Source organism: Osmerus eperlanus, chromosome 25 (assembly GCF_963692335.1).
Source record: "Osmerus eperlanus chromosome 25, fOsmEpe2.1, whole genome shotgun sequence".
NCBI classification, from domain to species: Eukaryota; Metazoa; Chordata; class Actinopteri; order Osmeriformes; family Osmeridae; genus Osmerus; species Osmerus eperlanus.
This window is the reverse complement of record NC_085042.1, coordinates 6,085,340-6,097,131: the sequence shown is the minus strand read 5'-3', so window position 1 is coordinate 6,097,131 and position 11,792 is coordinate 6,085,340. Positions and strand designations below refer to the sequence as shown.

General features: G+C 51.7%; 1 protein-coding gene across 1 annotated transcript in view; it reads right to left on the bottom strand.

Annotated features, from left to right (window-relative positions):
* Positions 1 to 11,792, bottom strand: part of zdhhc8b (zinc finger DHHC-type palmitoyltransferase 8b) — a 41,343-nt gene that overhangs the window by 3,855 nt on the left and 25,696 nt on the right. Inside the window, exons 2-8 of the mRNA XM_062451273.1 lie at positions 5,139 to 5,260; positions 3,378 to 3,535; positions 2,530 to 2,702; positions 2,262 to 2,364; positions 1,490 to 1,581; positions 821 to 956; positions 618 to 726 (exon numbers count right to left, since the gene is read on the bottom strand). Of these exons, the coding sequence (XP_062307257.1) occupies positions 618 to 726; positions 821 to 956; positions 1,490 to 1,581; positions 2,262 to 2,364; positions 2,530 to 2,702; positions 3,378 to 3,535; positions 5,139 to 5,260 (893 nt within the window). The remainder of the gene's footprint in view (positions 1 to 617; positions 727 to 820; positions 957 to 1,489; positions 1,582 to 2,261; positions 2,365 to 2,529; positions 2,703 to 3,377; positions 3,536 to 5,138; positions 5,261 to 11,792) is intronic.

The window sequence follows — 11,792 nt, the reverse complement described above, 5'->3', positions numbered from 1 at the left end:
TGCTTCATTCATGAAAGATGCTTTATCACTAGTCACCACTAGGCGGCAGCAGTTTATCATAGGAAAACAAACCGTCAAGAAACACATGCAGCCCCTGACATAATGCACCAAGGCACCGACCGACTGGAGAAGGTGTGTGGAGATTTATTTTCATATCACTCTGCTGAACACAAAGATAGATCACGGTGTGTCTGGGGGAAATTGCCTCTGTGCAATACAACCCCCTCTCAATAGCTCGCCCCATAGCTCAAGGCGATTAAGCACAACCAGGCATTCATTCAGTCGAATTAAGCAGGGTCAGATAAACATCCATCTTCCTCTCCCTGAACCCTTCACCAAGCCAAGTTCCACCCAAGTACTGTAACGGCATTCACTTCACTTAAACACCCCCCACCCCCTCCTTCCCTCTCCACACCCCACCCCAAGTTTGCGGCTGATTCTCTGGTCCACAACACACTTTGTCTCCGTCTCTCTGAGGAACGGCCTGCCTTGCCATGCTAACAGGCCTTAAATCACAGCTACCACGACACCCTCGTAAAAAGACCCAGAGAAAGAGCGAGACAGGCAGACAGGCAGACAGACAGGCAGACAGACAGACAGGCAGCTCCATGACTAGCCTTCGCTGGAGGTGAACTGGTTCTTCAGCTGGTTGTAGCGGTCTGCCTTGGGGGGCAGCGGGGGCTGCTGGGGCTCCTTGTCCTCCAGTCCATCCAGGCTGATCTTGGACTGCGGAGGAGGAGGAGGAAGCGGGTTCAAATGGGCATCTTTCAGAGGGGACACGGGCATGGCAGGGAGCGCCGTGGGGGAACGAGGAGCTTACTTTGGAGCGGATGATGGTGCTCCCATGGATGCCGTTATCGCTGACCTTGATGGTGACCAGTCGGTCGGAGAGGTCAGGCCTGAGGAAGGGGGGCTGCACGGAGACGGGGGGCTTCTTACGGGGGTCCACCGTGTACCTGGGGAAAAGGGGCGGGGCATGTAGATCACTGATATTCCCCACCAATGTCCCCCTTGGTGGGAATATCAGAGAGCTGCGTTCAAGAACCCCATCTATCCCCATCTGGTTTGGTCTATCTGTGGCTACAGTGTTAAGTGTGCGCTGCTGTTTCTCTGGGGGCTGGTGAAGGGGGCTTCCCAGCGGGCCCATGTCCTAGGTATGACAGAGCGTGAAGACTTGGTCTGTGCTCAGATTTCCGTAAGCTGTTGAGTAAAGTGATTAAATTCTCCCAGCCATCTGCCTTTCCCCAGGGAATCTGGTTGCAACCAGGCAGAACTGGACGACTACCCCCCCCCTCCCCCCTCCCCCCCCCCCCCCACACACACACACACACACACACACACGGCTATTGGTTTAACTCTATTCTATTTCGTAAGGATGCATGTTTAGCACAGTCCAGACTCTTTGGCGTCTAAAGGTACTCTAGGACAGGGGTGTGACCCCCAGTGTGACCCCCCCCCTCCTTCACCCCCCCCCCCCCACCATCATTACCTGGGAGCCAGAGGACTGCACAAGACATACTTCACGTTGCCACAGCAACCCCTCGTGAAGGGATTTACTCCTCCGCGGAACTTGCCAGTCACCTGTGGTACATAAGAGGTTGGTTAGAGTGGGCAGGAAAGACGTGTACACACACACACACATTTAGGCACACACACAGTGCATAAACATCCCCACACACTCACGCACACACACACACACACATACAGAGCTACTGTGTCTCATCTTGAGGGGGCAAGATGAGACACAGGGCCGAGTGTCACTATATAATAGAACCATATGCATGATGTAATGTATGACAGAGCGTGAAGACTTGGTCTGTGCTCAGATTTCCTTAAGCTGTTGTTGAGTAAAGTGATTAAATTGGGGTGTCAGATGGCTGAGCGGTTAGGGAATCGGGCTACCAATCAGAAGGTTGCTGGTTCGATTCCGGGCTGTGCAAATGAAGTTGTGTCTCTAGGCAAGGCACTTCACCCTACTTGCCTCGGGGGAATGTCCCTGTACTTACTGTAAGTCGCTCTGGATAAGAGCGTCTGTTAAATGACTAAATGTAAAATGTAAATGTAAAATGTATGGTGTTTGTACTTGTACTGGCAGGCTGACATGGATACAGTTTACAATGGGTTTGAAATTTCCGGTGATCCGAACACAAGTAGACATCACTGTTTGTACCACCATGTATGTGTGTGTATATAAATGTACATGTGTATACTGTATGTGTGTGTGTGAGTGTGTGTGTGTGTGTGAGTGTGTAGGCCGTCACCTGCTCGTTGGTGGTGCGCCCCCTTGCCACCAGCACCATGTGGAAGCCAGTGAGACCCATGACGGGAATGAAGAAGAGCCCGGTGACACACATCACCACCAGACTGACCCCACAGGTCAAGGACACCAACAGCTGCCCCCAAACCATCCCCACTCTCACTCCCCCCGAACGCCTCCCACAGCCTACACACCGGAAGGGACTACTTTGTGACGACTTTCCCCTCCCCCCAAACAAACCAAGCCCCGAGTAGGAGAGGGCGTAAGGATACGTGACGGTGGTGTGCAGCGTCCCCAGTTGCTCGGCGTGGTGCAGCACGAACAGCAGGCCGAAGGCGAACACGCCCACCATGTGGATGCTGAGGGAGAGGAGGAAGAGGAAGAAGTAGCGATAGTTCCGCCGGCCGATGCAGTTGTTGACCCAGGGGCAGTGGTGATCGAAGTCCTGACAGAAACAGAGAGGCAAGTCAGCCGTTCGAGTCGCGACGGAGAGCCGGATCTGCACAGAGAGCGTGACTAGAAGGCTGAAAGGCATGCGCCCGTGACACAGACAATTTGACACCTGACAATAGGGAGTCAGGTGGCTGAGCGGTGAGGGAGTCGGGCTAGTAATCTGAAGGTCGCCGGTTCGATTCCTGGCCGTGTAAAAATGACGTTGTGTCCTTGGGCAAGGCATGTCCCTGTACTTACTGTAAGTCGCTCTGGATAAGAGCGTCTGCTAAATGACTAAATGTAAATGTAAATGTAATTTCTCTGTCGGGATGAGTTCTGATGAGAATGACTGTGGGAATGTGTTTTGCAGTTGGGAGTCATGAATTACACAGTGCCAGCGCTGTTAGAAAAGGAGAAAATGTCTTTGTAGCTCTACATCAAAGTCCTGTTTGACCTACGTAGCAGACAGAGCGAGTGAACATGAAAGACAGATGCGGGGCTAGTTATCCGGGAAGAACACCACCACAAGACGACTGCCAGCTTGCACACGGGCGTCAAAGACACGCACGTGCTGTCGAAAAAGGTTCAACACAGCGCTGGGAAACAGTTGCTACGAAGCCTTTTGTGCTCGTCTTTGATTCATGTCTGCGAGTGCGCGTGTCCCCGTAGTGTGTCGTGCGCGCGTTACCTCGACACAGTTGTCACACACGCTGCAGTGGGAGCAGCGCGGGGGTCTGTAGAAGTGACAGGTGGCGCACCACTTCATGCGGACCTGGATGCCTTTGATCTCCACGTTCTTGTAGAGCGGCGCCCGGAAGTCGTCGTCCTTGTCCTCGTCCTCGTCCGCTGTACACGCGGAGAGACACACACACACACACGTACAGATGAACACAGGCATGCACAGACACACACAAGTACACAGACCAAGCACACACACAGATAAGAAACGCAGACAAGCGCGCGCACACACACAGACGCACAAAGGCAAGTACAAAGACGAGTGCACACACACACACAGATTAAACGCACAAGCAGGCAGAGATCTGATTTATGATTGCACTTGACAGGGACAACAGGAGGTAGTCTTACATTAAGCTGGTCCCCACGGCTAGCTGTCTGTTTGCAGTACAAACAAGTTCAATGGAAATCCATTTGACGTGAGCGATTTTGCGCCGCGTAACTTAAAAACGGTAATTTTGCTTAAAGTCACTCAGACGCAGGCTTCTCATGATCTTCAGTCCACTTCCGTGAGGACATCAGAGTATTTGCATTTTTATGTTTTTCTCATAGCTGCCTCCTGTCTATGTACAGGGCACTTTCTGGAAGGTCTCACTCAAGCAGCAGTTCTATGCCTTCTACGACACATTTGACCTCAGCACAACACCAGAGAGATGGAAGAACGCTTTCTGAACGCTCAGACTCTGAACACAAACGTACACACTGCATGGCTGGACACACACACACACACACACACTCACATAACATTCTGTCTCACCAAAAAAAAGTCTGGGGTCTCCTCTGTTATTATAGGCTTTCAGACTCTTCAAATAGATCTCCTAGGCAAACGGTCTGAAACATTAAATGTCAACATTGTTCTACTCTTTCATACTGTCGCTCCAAATGGTTTTTAGAAGGAGGCCACTGCAGAAGAAACCGTACCGCAGCCAAAACACATCAACAGGTGCTACACCAAAAATAATACCTCACATTCCATATTGGCTGCGACAATTATTGAACGCTTAAACAAAGCAGTTATCAGGCTGATGGTGCTAATCACCGTAGGGATTTGTAGTTTTTCTCCCCCACACGTTCTATTTTGGAGGCTGGGTGGAATTTCACAAGACTACACAGATCCAGGCAGGAGAGGGCTTTTCTCTTTCTCTCTTTCTCTCTTTCTCTCAGAGAGAGAGCGGAGATAAAGGCCGCCCGAGAGCGTGGTTCCCTCAGAGAGATACAATCCCAACCGCCTGTGCGCTGAGCATTATCGCCTCTATGTGGGATGAAGCACATCCTTAAGACAGGTGCTTATCATTTAACTAGCTCATTACAACCATCAGGTGCAAATGGGGCCGCACACAATAATCGTTAGAAAACACAGACCGGGGTGTGGCGGGGGGCCCTGTGCATCACAGACATCTGCCAGGGCGGATTCATCTGACAGGGGACAACACACTGCTTGCACTCCCCTAATGGATGATGGATGTTTGGGGGGGGGTGTTGACTGCGACAGCCCTGCCTGTGGAGGCTGCGTGTTAGGCCTGTAGATCAGGGATAGCCTGGGGCCTGGCTATTAACAGGCTGTGTGGGGAGCTGAGGGGGGGGGGGGGGGTGCAGGAGGAGGGGAAGGGGCGGGGCCTCTTCAGACGACAGTACACGTGCGTCCTGGGGGGAGAGAGATAGAGACCCATTCATCACAGACAGAGACGGGCGGTCTGAGGGAGAGACTGACCTCTGGGGAAGACGCCGGGGTCCATGAAGGTCGCCATGCTGAAGTTGGCCAGCACAAAGAGGAAGACGAGGCCATTGTAGAGAGGCACCGCGGGGGAGATCGCCTTCGTCAGCCAGGGACACCTGTGAGGAGGGCCGGGAGAGGACAGAGGAGGAGACAGGCGTTAGGAGGATTCAGTAGGCGCTCCCTGTCGATTTGCAGGAAGGCCACTGAAGACGACACACAGAGATCATGTGTACTCTTTACCCATCCTAACATGCCACAGGCACACACACACACACTGCGGCACAGTGTCGGTCCACATTATCAGGTGTCCGAGAAATTGTATGCAGAGCACATAGAGCCTCTATCTTCAACACAGCCCCGCTCTCCATTCACAGCACCTCCATCGCACACACGCTCAGCAACGGATAGGACACATCCAGCATCTTTAATCTTGATTAAAACGGGGGGGAAAGCAAACCTTGCAACAAAACAAAATTAAAGAATTTCACGCCGGCTAGGCAGGAGAGTAGAACGGCCTCAGCTCTCTAGATTCGAAAATAATAACGACAACAATGTCAGCCGTGAACGACTTGAGAATCCTCAACGGACGTTAACAGTGGCCGAGCAATGACACGAGGACAGGGCTATACTTGGGGCAGCAATCGCCGGGGTCAATGAAAATGTAGGGCAGAAATGTTTCCTGGAAGGCTCACGAAGGCTGTGCAGAGTACGTGAAGACAGTTGGCGAAGGCAGATCAAAAGCAACCAGATAGAAACATCAATACCCAGCTGTCATAAGGGGCCAAGATTCCACAAACGTCTTAACTGAATACAGATAACCGTTCAGCGATAAACATTATTATTTGAACTGTTTACACTGTAAAATATTCAGCTGCAAAAGCACATCAAAACCTAAGTTCGAATTGCATCATTTCACTCTTTTATTCATCTCTCCAAATTTCAAGACATTATGTGAGAATGTGTGTTTTGGTGTCGATAGACTGTATGATGGGATTCATAAACAGTCTTCAGGCTGAAGGTTGTAGTTTCTACGACGCCCCTACCTGCCTAGTGCACCTCCTTAGTTCTGACAGTTACTGGTACACACACAAACACACACACACACACACAAACACACCCTGGCCTATGTCCTGGAATCTGTTCACACCAGATCATTCCAGCTCCATCCCTTCCTCTCCCATCATCGCCAGCCTCGCTCGCCCTCTTCCATAATTCAGCGTGGACGCGGTGATGAGTGGACGTGTGTGCTAACGAGCCCCAGGGTGTCCAGCCTCGGCCCCGGCCTCACGCGCAGCCCCGGCCTCACGCGCAGCCCCGGCCTCACGCGCAGCCCCGGCCTCACGCGCAGCCCCGGCCTCACGCGCAGCCCCGGCCTCACGCGCAGCCCCGGCCTCTGCAGGGAACAACACCGCGGAGTGACAGCTGTTGACCAGGGGGCTGGGACTCCACCATCACTGTTCAGAACATCCTCCGTACATGTGGGTGTGGGGTCGGTAGAACCAGGTCTCCCCTCCCTCCCCCCTGCATGCCTGCGCTGCTGTAATCCCTGCTGGTAACCTCCGAGATTATTATCCCGGAGGTTTAAAGTGCCAGGAGCGTGACCCGGGCCAACCTTTGACCTTTAAGCGCTCCCTCGTTAGAAGCACAGAGGGCTGACTGTTCGAGCGAACCGTCCAACGGCGTGCGTGCGTCGTGCGGGGGAGAAACGCGATCGTTGTGTCCGGCTCGGGCCAGGGCTGGGGGAACAGGCCAGAGCATTGTTAGAGAGGGCAACACACACACAATGTCTGTGATGAAACCAGGAAGAAAGAGTAACTCACACAAGGTTGTGACGAAAAGATGGTTTTGGCGTGGTGGGTCTAACGGGTTGGGCTCACCTCTTCAAACAACATCCCTGTGTTTATAGAGTTGCGGTGGCTCAGGAGGTAGAGCCGGCCATCCACTCACATCAGGGTTGGTGGTTTAAGATACTGAACCCCGTATTGCCCCTGATGGGCATTCGCGTGTGTGCGTGTGAATGACAGGCAAACATGTAAGGTGTTTTGAGTGCCGTTAAGGTAGAAAAAAAGGAATGCAGAAGACAAGCGCCATGGAAATGTAGTCCATTTACCATTTACTCCTCAGGACACGGATGTGTGAGTGGGAGTGGAACGGCCTCACAGAAGGAGGACGGCTAATCAATTTCTGTTCGCGGTGATAGGAAAAGCAAGGAATTCAACTTCGAACAGATTCACTTTGAACGACAGATTTCATCCCTGTCAGTCCTGTGTTTTGCCCACAGAGAAACGAACGCGCAGGGAAACATTTGAACTGAAAGAGGCCATTTAGAGAGCGCAGGGATTAAACAGTGGGCGAAAAATGGGACTGAGAATACATGATTAAAGCCACAGACGATCGGTAATTATGTGAGAAAAACTAAACTACCACCAGGCTAGTACCAGTGCCATTTACAAGTGTGCATTTTGCAGTTTACGTAATGATGGTACCAAAAGTATGGCAGAAAAGTTACTAAATTGACAAAAGTTTCATCTAAAACTCCCCCGGGGCAAGAAAAAATACCCCTTGAAGCCAGAACAGCTTAGGACCAGAGTCGAGGCTCTTTCAGTTTCTGATGGAGTTCTGAAGAGAAAGAAAGGCAATCTCCATGGCGATCAGCACAGCTACTGCGTTAACACAGCTACTAGGTAACGAAGAGGCCACTCTCCAATCATCTCACTGGCCCGGCCAGCCAATCAGCATTCAGAACACACAGGCTGGCAGGTACGCAGATGAGCCAGGGCACCAGACGAACACCAGATGAAACGCTTGAACAGATCAGATGAAAACCACAAAACAAAGAGAGACAAGGATATAGAACATTTGAAAAAAAAAACTGTCGGAGCCAAGAAGTGGAGATTACAGATAGGAAGCACAGCTCCAAAGGCGCACACACACACACACTTACACACACACACACCCACATACACACTGTGCCGGGACACCATGACACAACACATGCGTACCCACCCACGCACACACACCCTCACCCCAAGTCAGGTTAGAGGTTGGTACGGTGATGAAATCTTACCACTGTTCTTACACGTCCACTGCCTTGGCACCACAGCACAGACAGCGAGCAGGGCCAACCACAGGATCAACAGTGAGACGTTAACACCGGCAGGTTTGTACAGCAGCCACTTCAAACTAGTACAAACTCGAGGACAGAAGTACAAAGAGGAATCGGAAAACTGAATTGAAATTGAATTGAGAACAATAGACCTCTGTTTTAGCTCGGAGGGGCGTCGGGTATTTGTTCGCAGAAATTGAAGCTCTGCGATTGGGCACAGCTGACGGAAGGGATACGGATTCAAACCCTGGAACCTCAAAGACTCCACAGCATCATCATGCAGCCGAAAGCCGCCTGGACTCCCAGACACGCCCAGTCTGGAGGGCGGGCAGAAGCCACGTCAACACCGGTGACAAGAGGCTGCCAGCCTGTATGTGTGATCGAAGGCATCGTTGTCACAGTGCTAGTGGTTTGCGGCTTTGCTAGCCAGCTGGGCTCAAGTCAGAGGAATGGGGGACACACCTTCCTTAATCAATCTCTCCTCAGGAAGAATCCCCCTTAATGGATTCAGCCCAGGGTAATGGGGCAGGACATCCTAAGGTTAATGCTTGAGAGTGCTGCTATTCGGACTGGCAACAGGACACAAAAGCTTTCAATGGAAGACTGCTCTGGTTGTTGGTGTAGCTTATGTACTAATGGCAGATTATAGAGATGGTCTACTACTGTTAGGTGTGATTGGAGCGGGTGACATTAAAAGCAGAAATGACTTTCAAACATGGAACGTCTGGCCTCTACCAACCGAACCCTTTCCCCCATCTATATGGAGGATCGTTCGATTTCTTCCGGCGAAACTGAGTTCCTCCTTGTTTAAGTTTGTCTTGTGGAGCTCTTAGACTACTATGAACCCTGCCCTTTCTAAACTACACACACTTTTGAAACACCGCGCGCACACACGCACACCATGTTTAGTATTCCACACAGCAGGGGGGCCCGCGGGCGACAGAGACAGGACGACACGGGCTGGATAAACGTGACACGAGCAGGGTCAAACCAGATGCTTGAACATACGGGCAAAGAGTTTATTTACGTAAAAATCTTTTCACATACGATATTTGGGGCTGGTTAAAATGCCTGGAATGTCTCGTAGATTAGTACGAGTGTCTGCAACATGAAGCTGTTGGTGAGAAAGCCTGCTCCCCAGCTGTGTGGGTTTTAATGATGAGGGACGGGGGCATAGGTGGAAGTTTCTGGAATGCAGCTCCATGTGCTCCATCACAATCCCAACTGAGAGATGCGAGAGCCATCACATTTGCATAATTACATAAAAGTCGCATCTGAAACTAAATGAAAAGCTGTGGTTCGCTACCCTTCACGTGGGATATTTACATTTTAATAACTCTGGGGGGAAAGTTCTCCCTCCCACACAATGTCCCTTTCAATTTTCCTTCCACAGCAAAAGAACGTTGGAACAATTTGGTCCTATAGGTCATGATTTCCATCAAACGTGATTAAGTGCGTTACATTACGGATTATGTCCTACAGTTGACAATGACAGTTGTCATTTCACCTTGAAGCTGTCGATAGACGCCAAGAATGGACGTTTTCCTCATAGAAAACCTTGTGTGTTAGTGTGTGGGCATTGTGGTGTTTGTGTGTGTGTGTTTTGGCAGTCCTAGTACCGTGTCCTAGCAGCCTGGCCGGGGCACAGGAGTCAGAAGTGCGTGCTGGAGCCCCGCTCACAGCTAGACACCGCCCCAACCCCCAGGTGGACGATGTCTGGGGAATGAGTCAGACACGATGACTAGAGCAACACCGGGGGAGGACATACCCAGTACACCCTGTCCTCCTGAGGCCCTCCCCCAGCAGCATGGCAGGGGATGGGGGAGGCTGATTACTCACAGACCCCAACCACCCCCCACCACCACCACACACACTCTCCTCCAGAGACCTTTGTGTACACAACAATGCCTGGCCTACTTGATCAAATGAAAAACACATTCCCTTGCAGGCAATAAAACATAACAATGTAGTTCAACTGCATTGCATGCTTCCCGCAACCTCTCCCCCCCCCCCCCCCCACACACACACACACACGCACACGTCTGGGCTGCACTCTTAGATTCTCTTTGACCACAGGGAACTTAAAACCCAGAACAGAGCACAGGTCAATTGGAGCAAACCAGAGCTGAGCTTGGATAGCCCCGCTGGTAACTACATCTATTTAAACAGTGTCAAGGGCAGGCCAATGCCACACCAGTCCTGACTGTAACCCCATCTGAACACAACCCTGAGAAGGGGGGGGGGGTTCTGACTAGAGGAACTGCTAAAGCACTTGAGCCTCCCCCAGTTGCCTAGCTAATATGTGGAGACTTTAAGCAATGGCCACGGTGCATTTCTGAGTGGCAGAAGTTGGCGTTGCCAGTGTGGCATTCCTTACGAGGCGGACTGCAGTTGTCAGGTCTGCATGTGTGGCCACTGGCAGATCACCCAGGATTGTGTCCCCAAGAATCAGGGGGAACCCATCTCCGGCTTCTATCAGTCCGAGGTGGCTCTCAGCTTAGGCCAAGTGACTCTCAGGGCCAACAGTGAATAGAAAAGCAAAGGAAAGCAACTGTCAACAAATCAAATCGTTGTCCTTTAATGTAGAAAAAGCATTCTTTTTTTGACCCGTCTCCTCTTCATCTAGAACCCCCTCACACTTCCAGCTGGCTAGAGGTGAGTTCAAATATTGCTTCTCAAATAGGGTTTCTCAAAATAGAAGGCCAAGGCAGGCTACTTCCAAGTTACTGGGGCTTTGTGACGACTCAGCACCTCCTCAGCCCCGAGAAGGAACTGACCTGCAACCTAAGGAGGAACTCCCAGAATACGCCAGACACGAGAGGCCACTCAGGGCCGGAGTCACGAGGAACGAGGTGACCTGTGAACCCACCTTCCCCAGCACCCCGCGCCTCGTCCCTAGACTGCCACGCGGTGACGATCCCCTTCGAGTACCATCTCTCCCTCCCTCTCTGCCTCCACCCTAGCACCACCTGTGACCCAATCATGACGGTGTTATGGCTTTTATCTCCCAGCGCCATCTGCGAGCAGTGTCGTGCGAGCAGAAGCGAGGTCGGACCAATTCTCCAGTCACTTCCTACAGGAAGCGTGCGAGAAGCAGGAGGCCCCCTCCCTCCCTCCCCCCCTCCCCCTCCCTCCCTCCCCCCCTCCCCCTCCCTCTCCCCCCCTCCCACTCCCCCACAGACAATCTCCAACAGTCTACCTTTCAAACGCCTCGGCACGAACCAAATGGTGTCCAACGTGCACGACTCAAGATCTAGGAACAGGGTCTGAAAACAAACAGGCCGAGAGACTGAAACAGAAGTTTGTGTGTTTTCCCGAGTTGGCTGTGGGGGATGCAGTTGGCATGAAGGTTTAGGCGGTTGGCACGGACAGGCGTTTCAGCATGGAGTATACCATGCCTTCTGGTGTCATCATAGTATTTTCATTACAAATCCTCTCCAAATACTGATTAATTGGCATAAATCACACTTAACTAAGTCAGCTCTGTCCCCCAGCCAGAAGGGGATCAGCTCCTGATGGGACTCCTAGTATCCGAGTGAAAA